This window comes from Musca autumnalis, unplaced genomic scaffold (genome assembly GCF_047663935.1).
Source record: "Musca autumnalis isolate F117 unplaced genomic scaffold, ASM4766393v1 scaffold_5, whole genome shotgun sequence".
NCBI classification, from domain to species: Eukaryota; Metazoa; Arthropoda; class Insecta; order Diptera; family Muscidae; genus Musca; species Musca autumnalis.
In genome coordinates this window covers 112599946-112625313 of record NW_027412088.1, presented here as the reverse complement: position 1 = coordinate 112625313, position 25368 = coordinate 112599946, and the positions used below count along the sequence as shown (strand labels likewise).

Below are 25368 nucleotides of genomic sequence, written 5' to 3'. Positions count from 1 at the left end.
AGTAATAATTATTCAGTAACTTCTTTTCAGAGAGTAAGAAATATTTTTGCTCTTTGATACGAAAATAGAGAAAAAAGTAAAAAGACAGCATTTAGTAAACTTTAGCAAGATAACAGTTGATAACCAAAACAAAAACATTGGCACCAATGCATGAACGAAAAAATAACTCCAAATCAAAGAAAAAGTTCTTTAATTTTTAGCAAAATAAATAAAAATAATGAATATATTAATAAAATAATCAATAAATAATCCTGAATCGTAATATTTATAGTATTTACCCATAAACATAAGATAAACATTGAGCAGCTGACCATTAGCAGATGATTAAAAACAGCTGATCGAATTTGCTAAATGTTGCTGGGAAAAATTCTTTCAGCAACTTTTAGCAATTTCTCAGCAAACAACTGTCAAAATTGTTCTCTCGCTTCGCTCTCTTTTACTGAACTTTTGTGTAAAAAGACAGCATTTAGTAACATTTCGTAATAATTATTACAAATTATCACGTAAAAAGACACACCTATAGTTTAGTTTGTTACTTCTTTATTGCACTTGTTTGTTGTTGTAGTTACGTCATTACTGTGCTTGTCGTCCAATTGTATTCCCCCATGTATGTATGTGAGTATGGTTGTTCGCTTAGTGCGAATGTGCGTCTGTGTGTTCGCTGCACAGATTCGAGATGTTGCCATATGTGTTCTGGAGGACTCTAGAACAGGGAGACTTTGGGGTATAAATACCGGGGAAATGGCAATGACGGAGTAGTTGTGTTTTAAGCGTTGAACTGAACAGATCGGGTAAAAGAGTAGCTGCGTGCTAACTAGAGACTTGCTGTGTGCTTAGTAGTTAAAGTCGGTTCTGAATAAGTGTAATAAAGTAAATAAAGCATTGTAGAAACGTAATCTAAAACGAACCCTGTTTTATTTGGTACAAATCGTATCGGGGAATAAAACAACGTCTACACGGAGATTAGTTAAATCTAATTCCGTAACAATTGGTGTCAGCAGTGAGATTACGATCATCCTACAATGAAGTTTAAGGATCTACGAGTGGAAGACTTGAAGAAGGAGCTAAGTAAGTTGGAGTTGTGTTCTACTGGCAACAAGGCCGAACTACAAAAACGCTTGTTGGAAGAGTTCGAGCGCCGTGGAATGAACATCGATGAATATGAGTTCGACAGTAAGGAGGAAGTCGAGTTATCGGCAAAGGGCGAATCCTGCGTTGAGGAAGTTTCGTCCGTAGCTGCCAGTGGAGACGATTTGAAATCAATGCTGGCTATGATGATGGTGGAAATTAGAAAAATCACCGAAAACTTAATGGCAGAGAATTCTAGGATGTTTGAAGAAAATTCAAGAAACTTAAAAGAGAAGTTGGAAGAGAATTCTAGAAAAATTAACGAGAAACTCGAGAATATCACGATGGTGATTGAAAAGAGAGTAGAAAACGTGGAGGTACAAATGAAAGAGTTGGATAAAAAGATTTTGTCTGTTGACGAGAAATTTCTGGCCCATGATAAGAAATTTGTGAACCTTGAGAAGAAAATGTCGGAACTGGAAATCAAAGGCGGCCCAGTGAGAGCTATTCATAACACGTTAAAAATTAAGCCTCCAGTGTTCGACGGCTCTACCTCTTTCAATGTGTTCAAATTACAGTTCGAGACAATGGCTGCTAGAGATTCTTGGAACGACAACGACAAAGCGGTATCACTCCTGATGGCATTGAAGGGTGATGCTGCTGACGTATTACAGAGTATTCCCGCCGCTTCTAGGAACTACTATGGAGATATAATGGCTGCTCTTGAACGTAGGTACGGTAGTGAACACAAGCAAGAGATCTACCGAATGGAACTGAGGGGAAGAGTCCAGAAGCCAAATGAGACTTTACAAGACTTTGCGGCTGATATAGAGCGGTTGGCGCAGTTGGCATATCCAGGAGAGACACATCCGTTGGTGGACCGCATAAAGATTGAGACATTTGCAAGTGGTATTCGCGATCCAGAGATAAAATTTGCGACGTATGCGGCACCGATAGGAACATTTGCAGAAACCGTGTCATTTGCCCTGGCCCAAGAAACCGCGAAGATGCTGGTGAAACCTAAAGCTTACAACGTGCGGAGGCTGCAAGTTGAGGACAACAATTCCCAGACCGTTGTCGACCTGCTGAAAGATGCACTGATGCGTGTGAAACGAGGGGCTGCTAGAACGAAAAAGACTTGTTATAACTGTCGTAAAGCTGGACACATTGCACGAGAATGCATATTGGAACGACCAAGGCCCAGATCCACCTCACCGCCTTCAAAAAGCGACGACCAACCGGTGGCCAAGAATCTGGAAAGAGAGATATCAGGTGAATAAAATGAATTCCGTCGATCACGAGGCGTCGCTGGCAGAGGATGAAAACGATGGTCCCACAATTTCTATAGCCATAGTCCAGCAGAAGAACCACAACTTAACGGTGAAAGGCTTCGTCAATGGTGTATTGCGTACCTTGACATTGGACACCGGTGCAACAAAGTCCATTATTAGACCGGATTTGGTGAAAGGGAAGGTATTGCCGTTAAATGGAGTCAAATTGCGGACGGCCACAGGCGAGACTACAACGGTGCATGGAAAGGCCTACCAAAGGCTGAGCATGGGTAGAAAATCTGTAAATTTCGATTTTATAGTGGCCGATATTGTGGACGAAGTCATACTTGGTGTAGACTTCATGATTGCCTTCGATATCAACCTGGACATAAAGCACCTTGTGATGACTTGGTCCAATGTGGAAATACCGATAAGTGTGGGCTACAACGAGAAAAGCAAACATCGCCCAAAGGCAGAATCCGGCGAGATCGCTGTCGATGTCCGTACGCTGAAGGTGGAAGCCGCCGACAATTGGCCCGTAGGAAAGCGGAAAAATCCAGCAACGAGGACGAGAAAGCGAAGATGTACGTCGAGGAAAGGTCCATCGAAAAGCGGCCGTACAACAAGGAAGGACAAGTCCGATGAAGACCAGGTGACACTTAGGAAGGTGACCACAAAGAAAGAAGGTATAACGTCAAGATTCCTGGAGAGAAAGCAACGTCGTCCAGAAGAGCAAACATCCAAAGCTGACGGCGTAGAGGGTACGTGTAAATTGGTTGCCCCCACTACGGAATTGGTTGCCACCACTACGGATCGAGAACTGCGTCTAGTCAAGAGGAACAGGCTTAAGGGGGGGGCAATGTTACGAATGTAACTGATAGGTTTAAGTTAGCTTAGTTTAATTTCCGTTAATTTAAAAATTTGAATTGTAACGTAAAGTTTTATTACGCAGTTACTTTATTTAAGCAACAACAATTATCATGTAGAATTATCTTCATTATTCTTGATGTTCTTTACCTTTCATTAATGTGCTTTTGTTTTGTTTTGCCACAATCATGTCATTATTGTTTAGTTTGTTACTTCTTTATTGCACTTGTTTGTTGTTGTAGTTACGTCATTACTGTGCTTGTCGTCCAATTGTATTCCCCCATGTATGTATGTGAGTATGGTTGTTCGCTTAGTGCGAATGTGCGTCTGTGTGTTCGCTGCACAGATTCGAGATGTTGCCATATGTGTTCTGGAGGACTCTAGAACAGGGAGACTTTGGGGTATAAATACCGGGGAAATGGCAATGACGGAGTAGTTGTGTTTTAAGCGTTGAACTGAACAGATCGGCTAAAAGAGTAGCTGCGTGCTAACTAGAGACTTGCTGTAAGTGTAATAAAGTAAATAAAGCATTGTAGAAACGTAATCTAAAACGAACCCTGTTTTATTTGGTACAAATCGTATCGGGGAATAAAACAACGTCTACACGGAGATTAGTTAAATCTAATTCCGTAACAATATGTTGGAAAATGTTGTTGTTGCACGTGTAAATTGGAAAAAAATATTTTGGTAAAAAAAATATTTTGGTAAAGAAAATATTTTGGAAAATGTTGTTGTTGCACGTGTAAATCGGAAAAAAATATTTTGGTAAATTGGAAAAAAATATTGTTTGGATTTTGAAAGTGAAAAAAGTGAAGGACGTTTTCAAAACATGAGTTCGACGGAAAATATTGTTATGTGTTTATTGGACATTCTGCATCGCTGTATGGAACTTTTAGAACATTCCGAACAAACTAACAAGAAATTGCTGGAGGTTCTATTAAAGGTAATGAAAAAAATGGAAGAAAGGGATGAAAATCAAAATCAACACCATCAGCAGCAGCAACATAACATCAATACATCACTGAATACAAGTTTTTCTCCAAATAATAGCGCCAACTCAAGCGACCTCTTACCGAATTCTGTTAATTTTTCTGAAGACTCAAATTCAAACTCCTGCAGTACAGCACTGGATCACAATAATAGTGCCACCTTAACGCCACTACCCATGGATGCTGGTTCGGATACAGAACGTTCAAGGGACTCATTGATATCGAATAAATCGCAAAAGAATAAAAAGTCCAGTAATTGTGGTGCGGCGGCTGCGACAAGTGGAACAATAAGCCCTCAACATCTGGCAGTGCGAGGATAGGAACCGAATTGGGTTCTAGGGTTTTTTACAACGAAGTATGAACGTCTTTTTTGTGAATATTTTAAACAAATCATAACATCTTAGTTTCAGTTTTATTACACTTTTTTCATAAAAATTTAATTTTTTGGCCTCCATTATTTTATTTCTTTTATTTTTCCCATTTTCTACCACAAAACAAAACTCCGACATAAAATAAAACTCACAACACAGTGGTGCCAAAACAATCAGCTACATTCTTGTACAAAAAAAAAAAAAAAAATAATAAAAAAGCGAAAATGGACTTGTATCGGCCATGTTCTTAGAAGACCCGATGATGACATAGCCAAATCTGCATTGCAATGGAATCCCCAAGGCCACCGCAGACCGGGACGTCCACGCACGTCTTGGATAAGGAGTGTTAAACATGAATATGAAGCCCTCAACAAGACATGGAACCAAGTTAAAACCATCGCTAATGATCGCAGAAGATGGAGAGAATTCGTAATCGCCCTATGTTCAACATGAACCTTTTGTTCTATATATTTGTTTACTTTTGTGTGTAGATATATGAAACAAAAATAAAGGACATATATATATATATATATATATATATACATCCTTGTGAAAAGTACAGTGCAATGCATGGCATGGTGCAATGTTTACAATACTTTTAGGTCGAGTAAATTAATTTATGATCGAGTTAATAAGCGTGCAGCTTTGTACCCATATGAATCAAAGTCTATGCACAAATAAATCTTCTCGATACGAGTTTGAACTTCCCAGATAGATTACTTTTATTATGAAAATTACAACAATAAAGCTCACTAGATTAATAAAACAAAATATATTTGAAAGTAGATTAAATCGATCGATTATACTATTTTGACATTTATTAAGCGAATACTAGAACAACATGCATAATTAATAATAATATTTATGTATGGATATTGGTATTTAGTTGGAATCGGACGTAGATATGGGTAAAATAAAATATCCAAATACGACGGTAACCTACAATCCTCTGTTTATACTTTTCAATACAAGGAATAACGGGTTATGCCAATTTTGGAGAGATTATCACATGATGGCATTTTCAAACCTTGAGCCTGGGCAAATTGTGCCCGACTGCCAAAACTGCGAGCACGTGCCATCATTGCTTCACCTGCAATATAAAATGGGGAAGAGAACACACACATTATCCATATACGTCAAATGTGTGATGTGGTGATACATAAAAATGCGGAAATTGGTTTAAGGTTTACTTACGATAGCTTCTTTCGCGGAAACAATGTTGTTTCATGGTGTAAACATAATCTTCTTCAACGGAATTCTCTAAACGTGCCAATGAACCCTGATAATCATTTTCGAAATTCTCCTTAACATAGTACGGTATGGATAGATGCTGTGTTTGACGCCGAACATTAAATTTGCTACAAAAATACAGATACAAAAATGGTGAGTAAGAGAAATATGTGTCACATGGAAAATGATTGAATTTAAAATGTTTTAAGGCCAAGCACAAAAACTGCGGTACTTTATTTTTTAAGGTATGTGCTGCCAATAAAAACATTTGGATCTTCAATCAATTTTTTATTTACGTATATTAAAATACTTACTTTGAATGGGACAAACTATAAACTGGATCTGTTGAAAAGAACGACATAAACATTGACAGCATTATCATGACAAGTAACAAGACAAAGACCAAGCTTGGTTGTTGGCCATTTTCTTGGGGCTGGCGTTGATTGGCCGGTTGATACGGACGTCGACGGTATGTACCCTGAGATGGTGGATAATTCCCAAAAAACATATGGAAGAGTTCTTCTGCTGTGAAATCCTCATTGGCATGGAATGATGCCTCCGAAGAACTATACTGTTCGTGATGACGATGATGGTGATGGTCTCTATCATTGTGGTAGAATTGGTGATATGACGAAGGTTTGTGATGAGAGCTTGTACCATTCGAGCTTATGTAATTGCCACCAGCTAAATCGTATTCCTTGCGTTTTCTGACATCGGTTAAGATATTCATAGCATTTCCCAATGTCTTGAAGGCTTCTGCTGCTCCCGGTGCATGATTCTTATCTGGATGTAGGTGTAGTGCTAATTTCTTATATGACTTTTTTATTTCACTCTCAGAAGCATTGCGTGATACGGAGAGAACATCATAGTAATTTTGACAGCTATTTATTTTCTTCACCAAGGTTAGTTGTTCATTTGTATAGTCAACACGTGTAGATGCGGTATCAGACTGACGTGCAGTATCCGAATCACTTTGCTTGCGTTGGCGCAGTGTAGATGTATTACCTTCAGACCTGTTCTTTGAAGTGTTGAGTTTTAGTTTCATTATTAAATCCTGTAGCTCCTCGGCTCTTGAATTGGGATACTGTTGCTTTGCGGTGTCCAGTATTTTAATGGCCTGTTCGTAATTTCCATTGTTCATTTCTAGCAATGCCGCGTCGATCATTTGTTGTAGCTCTTCGCTCTCATGTTGTTCATTTATGTCATTTCCTTTTTCTCCTTCGTCATCGTTGTGATCCATAGCAGCTTGTTTCATTGAAGAATAACACAAATATTTGGTTTACGTTTTGTTTCTAATATCATTTTATGCTTTTTATATGTTGTTTATAAAATGTCAATGAACAAAAACGATAATGATTTTTACAATATTCACTAAAACACACTGAGAAAAACGAAAGCAACATGATCAATACACGAATATGAAACGAGAATGTTTTTCTACAAAGCGTTAGGGTCCTCTTGGCATTGCTGTATTTAAAATTTCAGCAAGTACCACTAAGGGACATTATTATATGTTTTCTTTTACTATTGGATGGATTTGAAAACACAAAATAAACCAACATGGAGGCATAAAAATATAATTTTCACATTAATAGGTAATGCAAAAAAGGTCCAAGAAGGTTAACGATCACTTTTATCTATATGTTAACTGGAACGCTATGAACCTGATGGAAAATTCCAAACTATAACGAAAGAAGACTTATAATAATGGGGGTAATATCCTGTTTATATTAGAGCTTTTTGCAGGGTTAACATTCTTTGAGGGGATTTGTTTGAAATATAAGCAATGGAATTGACATTTAAAACCCAGTCGGTTTGTTAAATCTGGTTATATATAAACGGGGTATAAGTCTATCTATTGAATCCTAGGCCTACAGAAGTTCGGCCATTCATGCCTTGTTCATACTGACGGTAATTCGCTCTCTATTCGTTGTTCGAGCCCAAATTATGTATTAATTACTTCATTTCCTGACAAAATTCTGAGAGCGAACAACGATTTTTGTACATTGTTCAATTTAAATTACTCTCCGAACGACGATAAAATATGCCCCATACAAAAGAAGAGTATTTATCGAAATAAATTAATTTTGAGAGACAAAATTCAAAATTTATGAAAAAACACCAACATTTTTAGGAAAACTGCAAAACATGACTAAAAAGTAAACGGTGTAACGATTAGTATACATTCAAATCATAGTAAATGTTGTCTTCTCTTCCATTCCAGTTGCATTTTTTGTCTATTTTTTTCAAATTCGCGTACAAATCTAGAAACTAAAATCAAATGCCTGCCTGAAAGTCTGTATATCAAAAAGATATTTTGGCAGGTCTGTCTCTCGATAATTTTGAAAATAGAAAATTTGAAAAATGTGATAAAAACACACAATTTTAAGAAAAAATAGAAAACATGAATATAATATAACAAAAAATAGCTGTTTGAAGGAAAGAAAAGCTTGATGATCTGAAATTATTTGCAAGTGAAAAAGGAAAGCCAAGGACTCGAACCCACATAGTCAATAAAATACGTTACCTGGTTTCATTGGTGGTAAAGCAAATCTTCGGACGTATCGACTATGTAATGGCTTCTCTGTCCTAGAACTTATCGTTTTTCAAATGCAAATGTGTTTTTGTACATTAACGCGGATACTTGGCCACAGAAATGTGTTTTCTTCATGACAAACGCTTTTTGCGCTGACTTTGAAGTTATGAGTTGGCTTTGAACGCTAACACGCCATGACAACATTTTTTGATATGTTTTTCAAGGACGTGGGTTCAAATCCCAGTCGGGCTCAGCCTGTTTTTTATTTTTTTGAAATTTTGCCGATAAGTTCTAGGACAGAGAAGCCATTACATAGTCGATACGTCCGAAGATTTGCTTTACCACCAATGAAACCAGGTAACGTAATTTGGTGACTATGTGGGTTCGAGTCCTTTTCTTTCCTTTTTCACTTGCAAATAATTTCAGATCATCAAGCTTAACTCTAAACGAGAAAATTAACAAAAATCATTAAAAAATGATCTTCGCCCTAAAAAGGCAAAATTTCAAAAAGGAAAGAAAAGTATTTTTCCAGTTCATATCAACTAATTTTCCATGTCTTTTGATTGAAACTTCCTTTAAAATCAGCAAACAAAATGTTTGAAATATGAACTATGTTGGTATGAAGTACAGTGCTGCTCAAAACATATGCAACTCAGATGCCTATATCACATTTAACCTATTTTTGAGGACATTTTGTGTTTTGAAATATATTTATTTTTGCAGTTTGATTCTTTGTTGACCCTACTTTCAAGATTTAAAAATTATTATTCGGTTTTTAACACTTACTTTAAAGAAATATGTTAAATATCCGTGAATCACGTGTTTTGGCCTGCTCAAAACATATGCAACTCCGTGGTTCGCTATCTATTACCTAATTTTTGATGAGTTTTTTGCATTGATTGGTATAAGATGGTTTTTAGTCAGAAAAAGGGGACCAAAAACTTTCATGAGGAATACATTTTATACTGCCTATGTTTAATTTTGACAGACAAGTATGCCGAAAACAAGACATTTCAAATTATTTAAGAAAAACAAAAGTTATGGTCCGATATTTGTATCAAAGATATGAAAAAATGTTTACTTCTCAAAATTGTGGGTCCAACGCAGTCCAAAAATAAACATAAGGACAGTACAATATTTAAAATTAAGCTGTATACCTCGTAAAAAGTACTAAAATCGCCATAAATGGGAAGGAGGTGAATGTACAACTATATCTCCTGCAGGGGATAATGAAATAATGATGCGGATTATTAAGCGGAATTCTCAGAGTCCATCAACAGATGTTAGATAAAGGTTTTACATCTATAAATATATACAATACTCTCCGATACATGCCACAGATACCGGTGTACCAATATGGACACATTTCAGGAAAACAGTAATTTCCAGGAAAATTTCAATTTTTCATATAAATTTTGCAAACAATGTTTGGAATCGGTTTAGGAGTTGTAAAATCGAGTATTTTTCGTCGACTTTAATCAATATTTGAGTTATATGGCTTGAAAAAATGTACTTGATGACCAGGACGAATGATAATCGAGTTTTTCCCCTTATACCAAAAAGTTAACCAAAAACGAATATGGTGTTTTATATTGACCTGGAGGTATTTTTGTGGAAAGAGATGGCACTGGAGGCATGAGGTCGAGATATTTATTGGATTTAAAAACTAACCGGACTTATATTATGTCGAAATCGCACCACGTACAACCACAGATGTCATATAAGAGGGTGTTTTGGCATAATACCTCCACTAAACGTACATATAAGTACGCAAAACTTGTAATTTTTGCAAATATTTTTTGTGTTCCTATCGTATACGTTCAGATTAAGTAATCTAAAATCATATAGAAGTTTCCGGGCCCTAAATTGGACTCTAGACTGTTGAAAATCGAATAAAACCTTGGTATTTTACAATTATCCTTAGCGGCAGGATTCCAAAGGATATATTAATTTATTTAGTAAACTGGATACCTTTATGATGTGTCCAGATAATAAATAAAAGGCTTAACTCACAATATATTATCAAAACAAAAATAATATCTTCAGATTTTGAATAAAATTTTCTCAGTTGCAAATGTTTTGATCAGGCCCAAATGTGAGTCCTAGCTTTGTTTTGTATATTTTTGTAAAATAAGTACAATTATGGTCAATTATTTTTTAAATCTTTAAAAAGCGGTTAATAAACAATCAATCTACAAAAATATTTGCATTTCAAATCCATAAATTACCTCAGAACTATATAAAAAGTGAAGTAGTCATTCCCGTTGCAAATGTTTTGAGCAGCACTGTATGTACCATGTCGTATGAACAACGGGTTAATTCGTATACGTAATTGTGAGAGCGAACAACGTAATTAAAGTACTGGTATGAACATGGCATAAGAGTTCTGTTAACAACTTTTGAACAACAAACATAATAGATTTTGCATTATTGTGTTTCAGGTTTCTTTGTATTTTAAATCACAATGAGAATAAAAACTATTACAAAAACAGGGGTTAGTCGTCAAATATGTGAATATTCAATTTTTTATGTATCGGACATTTGGGTTGGTGTAACCATTTATTTACTTCAAAAAAATTAGAATTTTCAAAATTTTTTACCGCTTATCAATAGGACCAATATCCTTTTACTCTACAATATTAAGAAATTTATTATAAAATTCATCGAAACTAGTTGACCAATCCGGTTACAGAGTTGCGCAAAAATAAAAACTAGGAGTTTAAAATAATTTAATTTATCGCAGATGTTGCATACTTCATAAACACAATTATTATTTCCAAGAATATAATTTTATATACATATTTTTTTTTAAATAGTCTGGTTTAATCCAATTGTTGTTTTAAAATACTAAAACCATAACAACTGGATTATGCCAGACTATTAAAAAACAAAATTGCAACAGTTATCCTAAGAAAAACGCCAAAAATGCCCTACATAATTTATAGTTTGGAGTAGGAAATGATAACATTAAGAGCATTTCCAGAATCCTTTTACCCTACAACATTAACATTAAGGTCATTGCCTAATTAATTGCATGTGCCAAAACCAAATTGAAATACATGTACGTATTTTGTTTTTGTTGTTGTTTTTTTTTATTGAACGTACACGCAATTATTTAGGCAATGACGACCTAAATCACAATTAGAAGTACGTCTTCAAAAAATTACTAAATTACAGAAAAAATTACGATTTTTTATAAACTTTATGGGAATTAGTTGATTAAAGCGCTTACTCTGTTTAGAAATAACTTCCGGATGTACATATATGAAGACCAACAATTTGAAGGTTTTGTTACATTAGAGTAAAACATTTGCTTGTTTTGTTTTTTGTTGAAGTTCAATCTCATTTTCGATTGTTTGAGTGGAGTATTCCCCCATTGGCTCAACTTCATTTATTACCCTCTATTACAGAGAGTAATGTTTTTCAAAACGAACTGACAGTGTTGCAAAATTTTACTGATCGCTACCAATATCATGATTTCATCCCGGCGAAGGGAATTATCAATTGGCTTCTCAGTTTTTGAAATGATGCCTTTTTTTAGCGAAAAACCGAACTCTTTAAGTGTCTAGTATTCCCATATGAATGAGATTCACACTCACTTTTCGGCTTTTCCAAAGAAACACCAAAATCAAAATATTTTGCAACATGTCAGCACGAATCAACTAAGAATTCTTCGAATTCTGTGAGTTGAAAAGAACACCAACACAGTTGCCTGTGAGGTTGTTTATTGGAATTTTGTTTTTTTTTTTTTTTTTTTTTTTTTTTTTTTTTTTTTAACAAAGCTCCAATTCGCCCGTGCCTCGGCTGTTTTTTGTTTGTTTTGTTTTTTGTTGAAGTTCAATCTCATTTTCGATTGTTTGAGTGGAGTATTCCCCCATTGGCTCAACTTCATTTATTACCCTCTATTACAGAGAGTAATGTTTTTCAAAACGAACTGACAGTGTTGCAAAATTTTACTGATCGCTACCAATATCATGATTTCATCCCGGCGAAGGGAATTATCAATTGGCTTCTCAGTTTTTGAAATGATGCCTTTTTTAGCGAAAAACCGAACTCTTTAAGTGTCTAGTATTCCCATATGAATGAGAATCACACTCACTTTTCGGCTTTTCCAAAGAAACACCAAAATCAAAATATTTTGCAACATGTCAGCACGAATCAACTAAGAATTCTTCGAATTCTGTGAGTTGAAAAGAACACCAACACAGTTGCCTGTGAGGTTGTTTATTGGAATTTTGTTTTTTTTTTGTTTTTTTTTTTTTTTTTTTTTGTTTTTAACAAAGCTCCAAATTCGCCCGTGCCTCGGCTGTTTTTTGTTTGTTTTGTTTTTTCTTGAAGTTCAATCTCATTTTCGATTGTTTGAGTGGAGTATTCCCCCATTGGCTCAACTTCATTTATTACCCTCTATTACAGAGAGTAATGTTTTTCAAAACGAACTGACAGTGTTGCAAAATTTTACTGATCGCTACCAATATCATGATTTCATCCCGGCGAAGGGAATTATCAGTTGGCTTCTCAGTTTTTGAAATGATGCCTTTTTTAGCGAAAAACCGAACTCTTTAAGTGTCTAGTATTCCCATATGAATGAGAATCACACTCACTTTTCGGCTTTTCCAAAGAAACACCAAAATCAAAATATTTTGCAACATGTCAGCACGAATCAACTAAGAATTCTTCGAATTCTGTGAGTTGAAAAGAACACCAACACAGTTGCCTGTGAGGTTGTTTATTGGAATTTTGTTTTTTTTTTTTTTTTTTTTTTTTTTTTTAACAAAGCTCCAATTCGCCCGTGCCTCGGCTGTTTTTTGTTTGTTTTGTTTTTTGTTGAAGTTCAATCTCATTTTCGATTGTTTGAGTGGAGTATTCCCCCATTGGCTCAACTTCATTTATTACCCTCTATTACAGAGAGTAATGTTTTTCAAAACGAACTGACAGTGTTGCAAAATTTTACTGATCGCTACCAATATCATGATTTCATCCCGGCGAAGGGAATTATCAATTGGCTTCTCAGTTTTTGAAATGATGCCTTTTTTAGCGAAAAACCGAACTCTTTAAGTGTCTAGTATTCCCATATGAATGAGAATCACACTCACTTTTCGGCTTTTCCAAAGAAACACCAAAATCAAAATATTTTGCAACATGTCAGCACGAATCAACTAAGAATTCTTCGAATTCTGTGAGTTGAAAAGAACACCAACACAGTTGCCTGTGAGGTTGTTTATTGGAATTTTGTTTTTTGTTTTTTTTTTTTTTTTTTGTTTTTAACAAAGCTCAAATTCGCCCGTGCCTCGGCTGTTTTTTGTTTGTTTTGTTTTTTGTTGAAGTTCAATCTCATTTTCGATTGTTTGAGTGGAGTATCAGTTCGTTTTGAAAAACATTACTCTCTGTAATAGAGGGTAATAAATGAAGTTGAGCCAATGGGGGAATACTCCACTCAAACAATCGAAAATGAGATTGAACTTCAACAAAAAACAAAACAAACAAAAAACAGCCGAGGCACGGGCGAATTGGAGCTTTGTTAAAAAAAAAAAAAAAAAAAAAAAAAACAAAATTCCAATAAACAACCTCACAGGCAACTGTGTTGGTGTTCTTTTCAACTCACAGAATTCGAAGAATTCTTAGTTGATTCGTGCTGACATGTTGCAAAATATTTTGATTTTGGTGTTTCTTTGGAAAAGCCGAAAAGTGAGTGTGATTCTCATTCATATGGGAATACTAGACACTTAAAGAGTTCGGTTTTTCGCTAAAAAAGGCATAATTTCAAAAACTGAGAAGCCAATTGATAATTCCCTTCGCCGGGATGAAATCATGATATTGGTAGCGATCAGTAAAATTTTGCAACACTGTCAGTTCGTTTTGAAAAACATTACTCTCTGTAATAGAGGGTAATAAATGAAGTTGAGCCAATGGGGGAATACTCCACTCAAACAATCGAAAATGAGATTGAACTTCAACAAAAAACAAAACAAACAAAAAACAGCCGAGGCACGGGCGAATTGGAGCTTTGTTAAAAAAAAAAAAAAAAACAAAAAACAAAATTCCAATAAACAACCTCACAGGCAACTGTGTTGGTGTTCTTTTCAACTCACAGAATTCGAAGAATTCTTAATTGATTCGTGCTGACATGTTGCAAAATATTTTGATTTTGGTGTTTCTTTGGAAAAGCCGAAAAGTGAGTGTGATTCTCATTCATATGGGAATACTAGACACTTAAAGAGTTCGGTTTTTCGCTAAAAAAGGCATCATTTCAAAAACTGAGAAGCCAATTGATAATTCCCTTCGCCGGGATGAAATCATGATATTGGTAGCGACCAGTAAAATTTTGCAACACTGTCAGTTCGTTTTGAAAAACATTACTCTCTGTAATAGAGGGTAATAAATGAAGTTGAGCCAATGGGGGAATACTCCACTCAAACAATCGAAAATGAGATTGAACTTCAACAAAAAACAAAACAAACAAAAAACAGCCGAGGCACGGGCGAATTGGAGCTTTGTTAAAAAAAAAAAAAAAAAAAAAACAAAATTCCAATAAACAACCTCACAGGCAACTGTGTTGGTGTTCTTTTCAACTCACAGAATTCGAAGAATTCTTAGTTGATTCGTGCTGACATGTTGCAAAATATTTTGATTTTGGTGTTTCTTTGGAAAAGCCGAAAAGTGAGTGTGATTCTCATTCATATGGGAATACTAGACACTTAAAGAGTTCGGTTTTTCGCTAAAAAAGGCATCATTTCAAAAACTGAGAAGCCAATTGATAATTCCCTTCGCCGGGATGAAATCATGATATTGGTAGCGATCAGTAAAATTTTGCAACACTGTCAGTTCGTTTTGAAAAACATTACTCTCTGTAATAGAGGGTAATAAATGAAGTTGAGCCAATGGGGGAATACTCCACTCAAACAATCGAAAATGAGATTGAACTTCAACAAAAAACAGCCGAGGCACGGGCGAATTGGAGCTTTGTTAAAAACAAAAAAAAAAAAAAAAAAAACAAAAAAAAAAAAAACAAAATTCCAATAAACAACCTCACAGGCAACTGTGTTGGTGTTCTTTTCAACTCACAGAATTCGAAGAATTCTTAGTTGATTCGTGCTGACATGTTGCAAAATATTTTGATTTTGGTGTTTCTTTGGAAAAGCCGAAAAGTGAGTGTGATTCTCATTCATATGGGAATACTAGACACTTAAAGAGTTCGGTTTTTCGCTAAAAAAGGCATCATTTCAAAAACTGAGAAGCCAATTGATAATTCCCTTCGCCGGGATGAAATCATGATATTGGTAGCGATCAGTAAAATTTTGCAACACTGTCAGTTCGTTTTGAAAAACATTACTCTCTGTAATAGAGGGTAATAAATGAAGTTGAGCCAATGGGGGAATACTCCACTCAAACAATCGAAAAAAAAAAAAGTAAAACATTTGCACTATGAAGGAAATGCGACTTCGAATTGATATTCCAATTGCATCTTAGTTTCACATACTAATGGCTAACTAGGAAAATGGTTCTTCCTTTACTTGGCGTATCAACTATTGAGCATTCACCAAAAGAAAAGCCTGTTCACCCTATTCTATCCAATCTACCTAAATAATACAAAAATAAATCGGTATAATGATACATAGAAAATGCAATTGCGAACATCTGTTACCGGTTTCGCACAAGAACTCACTTCTCCAACAAAAAAAAAATGGAAGGGGATAGATAACCAAGCAGCGCACATCATGTGTTACTAAGTGACATTTTTCCAGACATTACTCCTTCAGTTATGTTCGCTGTGTGTGAACCAACGGGCTTTTATTACAACATTTTCCCTGATACTTTAATATTTAAGTTCCCGGCAGGCAAAGTCAAACCACCACCATGAACGTCGGTGGTACCACCTCCATCCACTAACAAGCAAAACATCATTATCGTCATCATACTTTACACTACGTTGTTTATGTTTATGAGTAAATAAAGTAGCAAACGTAAAATAGGCAAAGCTGAGAAAGGGAAAATTGGATAGCATTTGACAACAGACGGAAAGAGCTCAAACGACAGGAAAGTTATCACTGTGAAAAAAGGCGGGCAGGTTGGATTGTTGGTATAATCATTGTCAGTAGTAGCACCAGAAGCTCTGAAGGCAGTGGTGAAGAGTGTGCTCATATCTATGTTATTTTATTGTTGTTTGCCATCTATTGTTTTTTTCTTTGTGCGAAGAGTATGAAAATGATGATTTCGATAGCGACATTCGTCGTTACAGTTTGTAACGTTAAGCACACCCTCTTTGCACGGTGCGTGTCCGGGTTCCATTCCCAAGCCATGCAACATCCCAAGCGAAATGCGGGCGTCATTTCCCGAATATTTCAGCCCCGTAAAACTGTTCTACAAGTAGTGTCTTAAGGCACGCCACGCCGCACAGCGGTTCAGAATTATTTTTTCCTGGTCAATACTCTATAACTTTTGAACGGTAGAGATATACTAATTTGTTTCGACAGATAACTCAATCATCTGTCCGTGAATCAAAAACGATCAATTTAGGTCTAATAGATACAGAGGAATTTGAGGTCAGAGTTAAAATTTTGAGGGTTGGCTTTTTTATTTGGGATGATGACTTCTATTTTGTTTTTCAAAATAGTCAGTCTTAATCCCATAGTCGTTGTTTTAATATATTATTAAAACAACTTTAATTTATTAGTGGAAAAAATTGGCGATGTTTACCGAGGAGTAAGTAGGGAAGACTATAGTTTCAGATCTCGCTACAGATTTTCATCAGTTCCCTTGTTTCTTGTTTTTCAACAAGAAACTTTTTATACCCAAGTGCCTTGGTAAACATCAATAATTTTTCCACTAATAAATTAAAGTTGTTTTAATAAAATTTTAAAACAACGAATATGGGATTAATCTTGGCTATTTTGAAAAACAAAAAGTTAAAATTTTGAATTCTTTCATAGTTTGCAAAATATGAGTGTTTTTGTGTTTTTATATTTTTTTAAGAAAAATTTTATTTCAAAAAAATGTAAAATTTGCTTAAAAGTCTAAAAACTACTCCTTGGCTTTTTCATAAAATTCATATAAAAACTCATTTGTAGACATCGGATTTTGCATATTTGCATATTTTTTAATATTAAAGATACGAAGATTCTGATTGGACCAAAATTCGTTTCAAAGAAATCTAAATTCAATGGCAGGGTCATATTTCGTATTTATTTTGCATATTTGCATATTTTGCATATGCAAAAAATATGCAAAATATGCAAAATATGCAAAAAATATGCAAAATATGCAAAAAATATGCAGAATATGCAAAAAATATGCAAAATATGCAAACAGATTTTGGCCGAAAATCGTCATAAAAGTCGTAAAATTGTCATTTAAAGTTGGAAAAACCATCAAAAAATACATAACAGTGTTCTAAACTAAGACTGTTGGCCGTATAAAGTCGATTTTTTTCAGCAGATTATTAGGTTATGGAGACCATTTACGACAGTGTGGTGTAGGGTATAAAAATATGGTATCGTAATACCATTTTTTTATTATTAAGGTATGTAAAAATATAAAATTTGATAAAATATCAAACGTTTTATGTAAAATTCAATATTTTCGTTTTTGGTTTTAACTCAAAGAACCAAATGGATCTCGGATTTTTAGCCGGGAGCCGCCTAAACCTTTTAGTAGTGTTAGATTTTAAGATTGCCAAAGTTTGAGCACAATTCGAATATGTTAAAACGTGGTACTGGGGCCTCGAAGTTATGAAAATTTATATTTTTTTTTTTGCTATTTGGCGACTTCGACGGCCCATATATGTGGAACGGTTAAAGCTACTTGCCCGTATTACGCATTTAATTAAAAGCTATTCTGTTCTTAACATTTCTTGCTGAACAACAAAGTACGTCTGTAAGTGTTACTGAAGTCGAGATGATAAACCCCATGTCCCGAAAAAGGCCTTAGGTCAAAAATGGAGTCTATTAAAAAAACTTTTTTCTTCCTATATTATCAAATTTTTGCGAATGAAAACGAATATATTTTACTTCATTTGAAAATGTTGCCTATTAGGGCGAAGATCTATTTTAATATTAATTTTAATTCATTTCTCGTTGGAGTCGAGCTTAATGACCGATGATGTTTGCAAGTGAAAAAGGAAAGCCGAAGATTCGAACCCCCACAACCACCATTATGTGACATGTTCCGCCTTTTGTAGAGACTCATCAGGCATATCGGCAGTGGAATGGCATCGCTATCCATCCAACATTTCCTTTTTCAAATGTAAGTTTGTTTTTACAAAGATGGAAATTTGTACATTCATTGTATGGCTTCAATGACAAACGCTTACATTTTGTTCATACATATTTAAATTTACATAAGGGACCGACATAATGTGGTTTTGGAGCCAGCTAGATACAGATGACAACTTGGTTATGAATTCGACTCCTTGCTATGTCGCTCACAATTTTCAAGTTATTTACCATCCTTTACCCCTCCTGGTAATTTATGTTCTGTGGTCAAGTTGCATTATCTTTTTCAAGAAATGTTGAGTTAAAGTTTAATCTCTTGAACAACAATTAAGCTTCACTTGTAATTATGCCTGGTAAACTTTTTTCTAGGAATTTCGGCAGTTGATTTTTGTAAGTTTGGATCGATTATTTCTGGAGAAATTTCTTTGTTTTGTTAAGATTTTTGTCGTCTTTTGGATCTTTACGGTGTTTTGTACTATCAGATCAAACAATGCCAGACCAATAAGTTCAGGACTAAGGTACCACATATGATTTATCACTTTGTTATTTCCTTTATCTGATATTGGTTTGTGAATGCCTTTCGTATTAAGTAAATCTTCAATGCGGTTTAGGTCTTGTTTTGGACCTAAACATATTTCTGAATATCGTTTTCACTATTTTTTGTATTAAACTCAATCTATTGTCTCTATTTCTTTTTAACCTATTGATAATGTTTACCCAATATATCCTATATTATATCTATATAAACATTATCTTGTTCATTATACGTTTTGTAAAATCAATAACCCAAACTCTCACTTATAACACTCAGTTGTTGCCGTGTGGGATACCAAATAAATAAATAAAATAGAAAAAAACATTCTGGGGGCGTCCAGTCTCGAACGATTTAAACGCAAGGTGCTTCTACGGCCTCTTGTTCTTGGGAAGTGGGCTGGGCAGTAGTTTTAAAACACTCTCGCCTACTTCGACCTTGGATTTGTCAATCGCAGACTATTCTTATAGAAATTGCTTGAATATGTTTGGTTGATGTCCGGATGTGCTTCCAAACTTGCAGTCAAAAATCCCTCTCAACAATTTTCTAACAAGTTTGTACGGTGGTACAGAAGCTCTCGACCTAATATCAGCTCGAGCTGGTGAGACCCCATTTTTCTAGGCATTTGTACACTGCTAGTTCTTGTTTCTCCCATGAGCTACTATCAGTTTCAGGAACACCTAGGAGTTGTTATTTACCCCCATGTGATACCAGGACAGCAACCCGTTTTTTCTTCCCTGTTTTGAGAATATCTGGTAATAGTTTTCCATGTCAGTGCACACAAATAGCCTCGTTCCTTAAAGCTGTTGCGTTTATTTTTCACGGTTTATTCTCCGCTGTCCACGGATAAAGCTTCTAGAGATCTTATATTTCTAGGGATCCTCTCCGATAGCTTCTACTGTAGCCATAATGATACTAGTAACGTTCCTATTCACCTTACAGGGGTCCAGCACCAATGACAATTGCATAATTACGATTTTCTTGAAGCCACGCTTGATTGTTTTCGGGACAGATGGTTCTTCAGATTCTACGATACGTTTAGCATCAAAACAAGACCTAGACCTCATTGAAAATGTATTGAAATATGAAAACATTGACACACAAATTTCAGAAAAAGGAAATAACAACAAAATTAATAATCTGTGTTATCTTAGTCCTGAACTTGCTGACCTGGCATTGTTTGATCCAACGGTGCAAAACGCCGTAAAGAGCCAGAAGGCGACAAAAATCTTAACAAAGCAAATATCAAAATTTCTTCAGAAATATTCGATCCAAACTTCCAAAAGAGCAACTGCCGAAAATCCTAGAAAAAGGTCTGGCATAATTCTTGTTGTTCAAGAGATTAAACATTAACTCCGAATTTCCAGGAGGCGCAAAGGATGGTAAACAATTTGAAAGTTGCGAACTACATAGCAGAGCGTTCTTCAAGTAGTCAGCTGTACCCAGATAGCTCCAAAACCACATGATGTCTGACTCTCGAATAAATTTAATTTAGAACAAAATGTAAAAGATATTTGTTTTCATTCCAAAAATTGATAAAAATGAAGAAAATGTTTTTTTAATAGTCTCCATTTTTGCACAAAGGCGTACCTAGTCACGTTTTTCGGGACATTGGCTTTATTATCTCGAATTCTGTAATACCTATTTGGTATTAGATTTATTATATATACTAATATTTTGTTGTTCAGCAAGAAATGTTTAATTTAATGCTTAATATGGACAAAAAGCTTTAATCATTCCAGAGAAATAGGTCGCCGAAATCGCTAAATAGCCAAAAATCGAGATTTTCATAATGTCGAGGCCCCAGTGGCACATGTTAACATATTCCAATTGTGCTCAAACTTTGACAGTCTGACCAAACTAAAAACTTTATGCGGTTGCCTTTGAACAATAACCAGCCCAACGCAACAAATTATAACAAAGAAAATATTAAATTTTACATAGAACGTTTGATATTTTATCAAATTTTATATTTTTGCATAGTTTAATAATAAAAAAATTTATTACAATACCATACTTTTATACCCAACACCACACTGTCATAAGAGGTCTCGATAACACAATAATCTGCTAAAAAATCAACGTTAAACGGCCAACTATCTTAATTTAGAACATTTTGAAGATTTTTGACGATTTTTCTAACATTAATTGACAATTTTACGACTTTTATGACGATTTTCGTCCAAAAACTGTTTGCATATTTTGCATATTTTTTGCATATTCTGCATATTTTTTGCATATTTTGCATATTTTTTGCATATTTTGCATATTTTTTGCATATTTTGCATATTTTTTGCATATTTTGCATATTTTTTGGCATATTTTTTGCATATTTTTTGCATATATTTTGCATATTTTTTGCATATTTTTTGCATATTTTTTGCATGTTTTTGATATGACCCCAAATATCGAAAAATTGACCCTTAAAACGCCTAGATCCAAAATTTGAGTCCAATCGGATGAGAAATAAAAAACATGCAAAAATCCGATGTCTACTCATTTGTTTCAAAAATGTCCATTTGTGTAAAAAAGCTATAATTCATAATTCATCATACGGAACCGCCACAAAAGTATATATGAAGGCTGAAAGAGGACACTATCATGCATCTTTTTGCGAAAAAGAAAAATTTTTCATGATGTTTCTTAAAAAGTTGAAATTTCACTAAAAATTAGTATCTGAAAAAAATTAAATAGCTCACTTTGTGTTAACCCAACGGTAATTTATTAAAACGTTTATTAACAACAACAATCCTACCTACTAAACAAAAAAGGAATCAATAAAATATCTGCTATAGTTTCTGACAAATAGCGATTTTTTCTTCAGAAATTTGCAAAATTTACATATTTTTCAAATTGAGCATTTTTATTTTTAGGAGCACGCTGCGCCCACACCTTATAATATTTTTACTTTCGAACCCCATATAGACATTAACGAGCGGTGATGACAAAGAATTTGGATATTCTCCACCGAAGTTATTTTTCAAAAGCTTCTTCAGTAACTTCTTCATGTAGTAATTAACTAACTAGCTGATGAATTAGATTCTGTAGCTGGTTTTCAATTTCCCTCTCATACCCAACCATGATGCGGATCATGGTGAGTACGCGATTCCTACGTGAAAAGGAAGTCGCCTCGCCTCGGCTGGGGTGGGAAAAAACTTTTTATACCTAAACATCTATTGTCAGCTCGTCGTAAACAAAGAAAAAACTTCAATGAGAAGTTTTTCTTTGGCAACCAAACAATGAGAAACTTTTTCCACTATTAAATTAGTTGTTTTAAAATATTGAAACAACAACAATGGGATTAAGCCAAACTATTTTGAAAAAAAAAAAAAAAAAAAACAAAATTGTAAAATGATTTTATAAGAATGTAGTTAGAACTTTCCAAACCTTGCCCCAGTTTGTTGAGAGAATGAAAAATCTGCACTAACCGCAGCCATACAGTCAGAAGTATACAGTCCACGCCAAAAATATTTTCGAAACGAAACAGTGTTTGAATTTGCTACTAGTTTTTCACAGCATAGCACAGGGTCTATGCTGGTGCTGTGAAAGTGTCGCAGCGTAGCACATAGCCATAGCATCCAAAACAAAAACGAATGCTATTGGTATGCTGTGCTGTTTTCAAAAACAAAAACGTAAACTGTTTGCTGTGCTATGCTACGATCACAAAAGAAGCATAGCACATGGTCTGTACTGTGCTTGTGAAATCTTCACAGCACATAGCATAGCATATTCATGAGAATAAAATGCTTTTGACTATGCTAGGGCTATGAAAATTTCACAGCACAGCACATAGCAACAGTCATGAAATCAAAAAACGATTGCTGTGATATGCTATGCTGTGAACATTTCGGCATAGCATAGCATCAATTATATTAACCCAGCAAACCTACTGAGAGTTGTTCAGTGTTTCCGTACACTGAGAAAGGGAGTATGAAATGTATGTTAAAAAAGGTAGACGTGGCAATCACCTGCATTTGTACTTTGCTATAGATTTAATATTCAGAAGTTATCTATGTTACACGTTGAAAAATTCACATGCAATTTTTTTAGCTACTCTCCTTTCCTTTATGGGTAAAAATCAAAAAAGTTTCGAATGAAAGTTTCATCGTGTAACTTCGTAAATTTAAAAAAAAAATCGAGTCGATTTATGCATGTCCATCCGTCCGTCTGTTCGCAACATACAGGTCGCATTTATTGTCCTATTCAGCTGAAATTTGGGGAATATCATTTGTTTACCCATAGGAAGAACGTTATTGCTTTTGGTAAAAATCGGTTCAGATTTTGATGTAGCTTCCATATATACATATTTCCGGCCGATTTTACGTATTTACTGCACCAAACACGCTATATACATACGTTCGATTTTGATGAAATTTGGAATATGTGAGTGAGTTCGGTTTAGACATAAATCTACCAAATTATACCGAAATCGGTTCAGATTTGAATGTAGCTTCCATATATATTTTCGGTCGACTTCAGGTATTTACTGTACCAAACACGCCATATATGTCCGATTTCGACGAAATTAGGAATGTGTGACTGAATTCAGTTTAGAAATAAATGTGGCAAATCATATCGAAATCGGTTCAGATTTGAATATAGCTTCCATATATATTTTCGTTCGATTTCACGTATTTCCTGCACCAAACACACGATATCTTGTTATGTGTGACGAAATTTGGTCTAGTAATAAGGGTACCATATTATATCGAAATCAGTTCACATTTATATATCTCCCACATATATATATATATATATATATATATATATTTTAATATTCACAGTGGTGTAGGGTATCATATAGTCAGCGCCGCCCGACTTTGATCCTTTCCTTGCTGGTTATTATTATATTTTAGCGCACTTTTAAAATGTTTTTATATTTTTCCTAAGAACATTTTTAGAACGATCAAGCCTATTATTCAATATTTTCTTTAACTTTTTTTATCTATAACAACAATTACTCTTTTCCAGTAGTGCGATTCTCCACTCATTTTTTGAGTTACCGACAAAAATCGGTAAAATTAAAATTTTAATTTTTATAATTTCGGTAATTAACCAGTTCGCCGGTATGTTTGCGACGAATGCAAAGTAGTCGTAAACATCTAGCGATAGCAAGAGTTTTGTCAACTTTTATTTGAATTTTTCATTTATAATTTTGCGTTTTAATTTCACCGATTTTTGTCGGTAACTCAAAAAATGAGTTAGAGAATCCCACTACAGAACCTGCAAGCATCTACCATTTTTAATTTTTTGCAGGTTCTGGAACAGAGCAATAGTTGCGATCAAATTAATTTATAATTATCGAAACGTGCAATTAATCATGGTTTCACTGCTCAATAGAAAGGACTTTTATATTCACTCGAACGTATTATGCTAAAATAAGTTGTCCAAGATCACCTTCACTTATGATTCAACTACGTACTTCTTTGCCACCAAACTTTTTTCTGGGTTATGTTTGATGCTATTTTGTTGATTTTGTTCATAGCACAGTACAGCAATAGTTTTCGTTTTTGTATTCATGAATGCGGCTGTTTACTATGCTGTTAAAATGTCAGCAGCACAGCATGTCAATAGCATTCGTTTTTGCTATGTTTGTTTATGCTATGTGCTGCGCAGAATTCACAAGCACAGCATAGACCATGTGCTGTGCTGGTAAAATGTTTGCAGCATAGCACAGCAATAGTTTTCATTTTTGATTATGATGACTAGACATCGGATTTTGCATATTTTTTAATAATAGCGATACGAAGATTCGTTTCAAAGAAATCTAAATTCAACGGCAGGGTCATATTTTGTATTTATTTTGCATATTTGCATATGCACAAAATATGCAAAAAATATGCAAAATATGCAAAAAATATTCAAAATATGCAGAATATGCAAAAAATATGCAAAATATGCAAACAGTTTTTGGCCGAAAATCGTCATAAAAGTCGTAAAATTGGCAAATAATGTTAGGAAAAATCATCAAAGTGTCCTAAATTAAAATTGTTGGCCGTTTAACGTCGCTTTTTTAGCAGATTATTATGCTATTGAGACCCCTTACCACAGTGTGGATATAAAAATATGGTTATATGTATATTGTAATATCATTTTTTCTTATTAACCAATTAAAAGATATAAAATTAGTTAAATTGTCATATATTTTATTTAAAATTCTTTTTTTGTCTTAATTTTCTTTGTCTTAATTTGTTGCATTAGTCTGGTTTTAACTCAAAGGGAAAACATCGATGTCGGTTTTTTATGCGGCACTCCCCTAAAGTGTTAAGTCTGGTTAGATTTTAAGATTGTTAAAT

At 34.5% G+C, this 25368-nt stretch overlaps 1 protein-coding gene across 17 annotated transcripts in view; it reads right to left on the bottom strand.

Moving 5' to 3' along the window:
* Positions 1 to 25368, bottom strand: part of vimar (visceral mesodermal armadillo-repeats) — a 76308-nt gene that overhangs the window by 34168 nt on the left and 16772 nt on the right. For 7 of the 17 annotated variants that reach the window (XM_073956854.1, XM_073956852.1, XM_073956848.1 and 4 more), the window contains 3 exons: positions 6111 to 7041; positions 5761 to 5924; positions 5342 to 5656 (listed from right to left, as the gene is read on the bottom strand). The exons of the other annotated variants lie outside the window; for them this stretch is intronic. In XM_073956854.1, coding sequence (XP_073812955.1) covers positions 5529 to 5656; positions 5761 to 5924; positions 6111 to 7041 — 1223 coding nt within the window. In that variant the 3' untranslated portion in view covers positions 5342 to 5528. Of the gene's footprint in view, positions 1 to 5341; positions 5657 to 5760; positions 5925 to 6110; positions 7042 to 25368 lie in introns of those variants that run through there. 17 annotated transcript variants of the gene reach the window in all.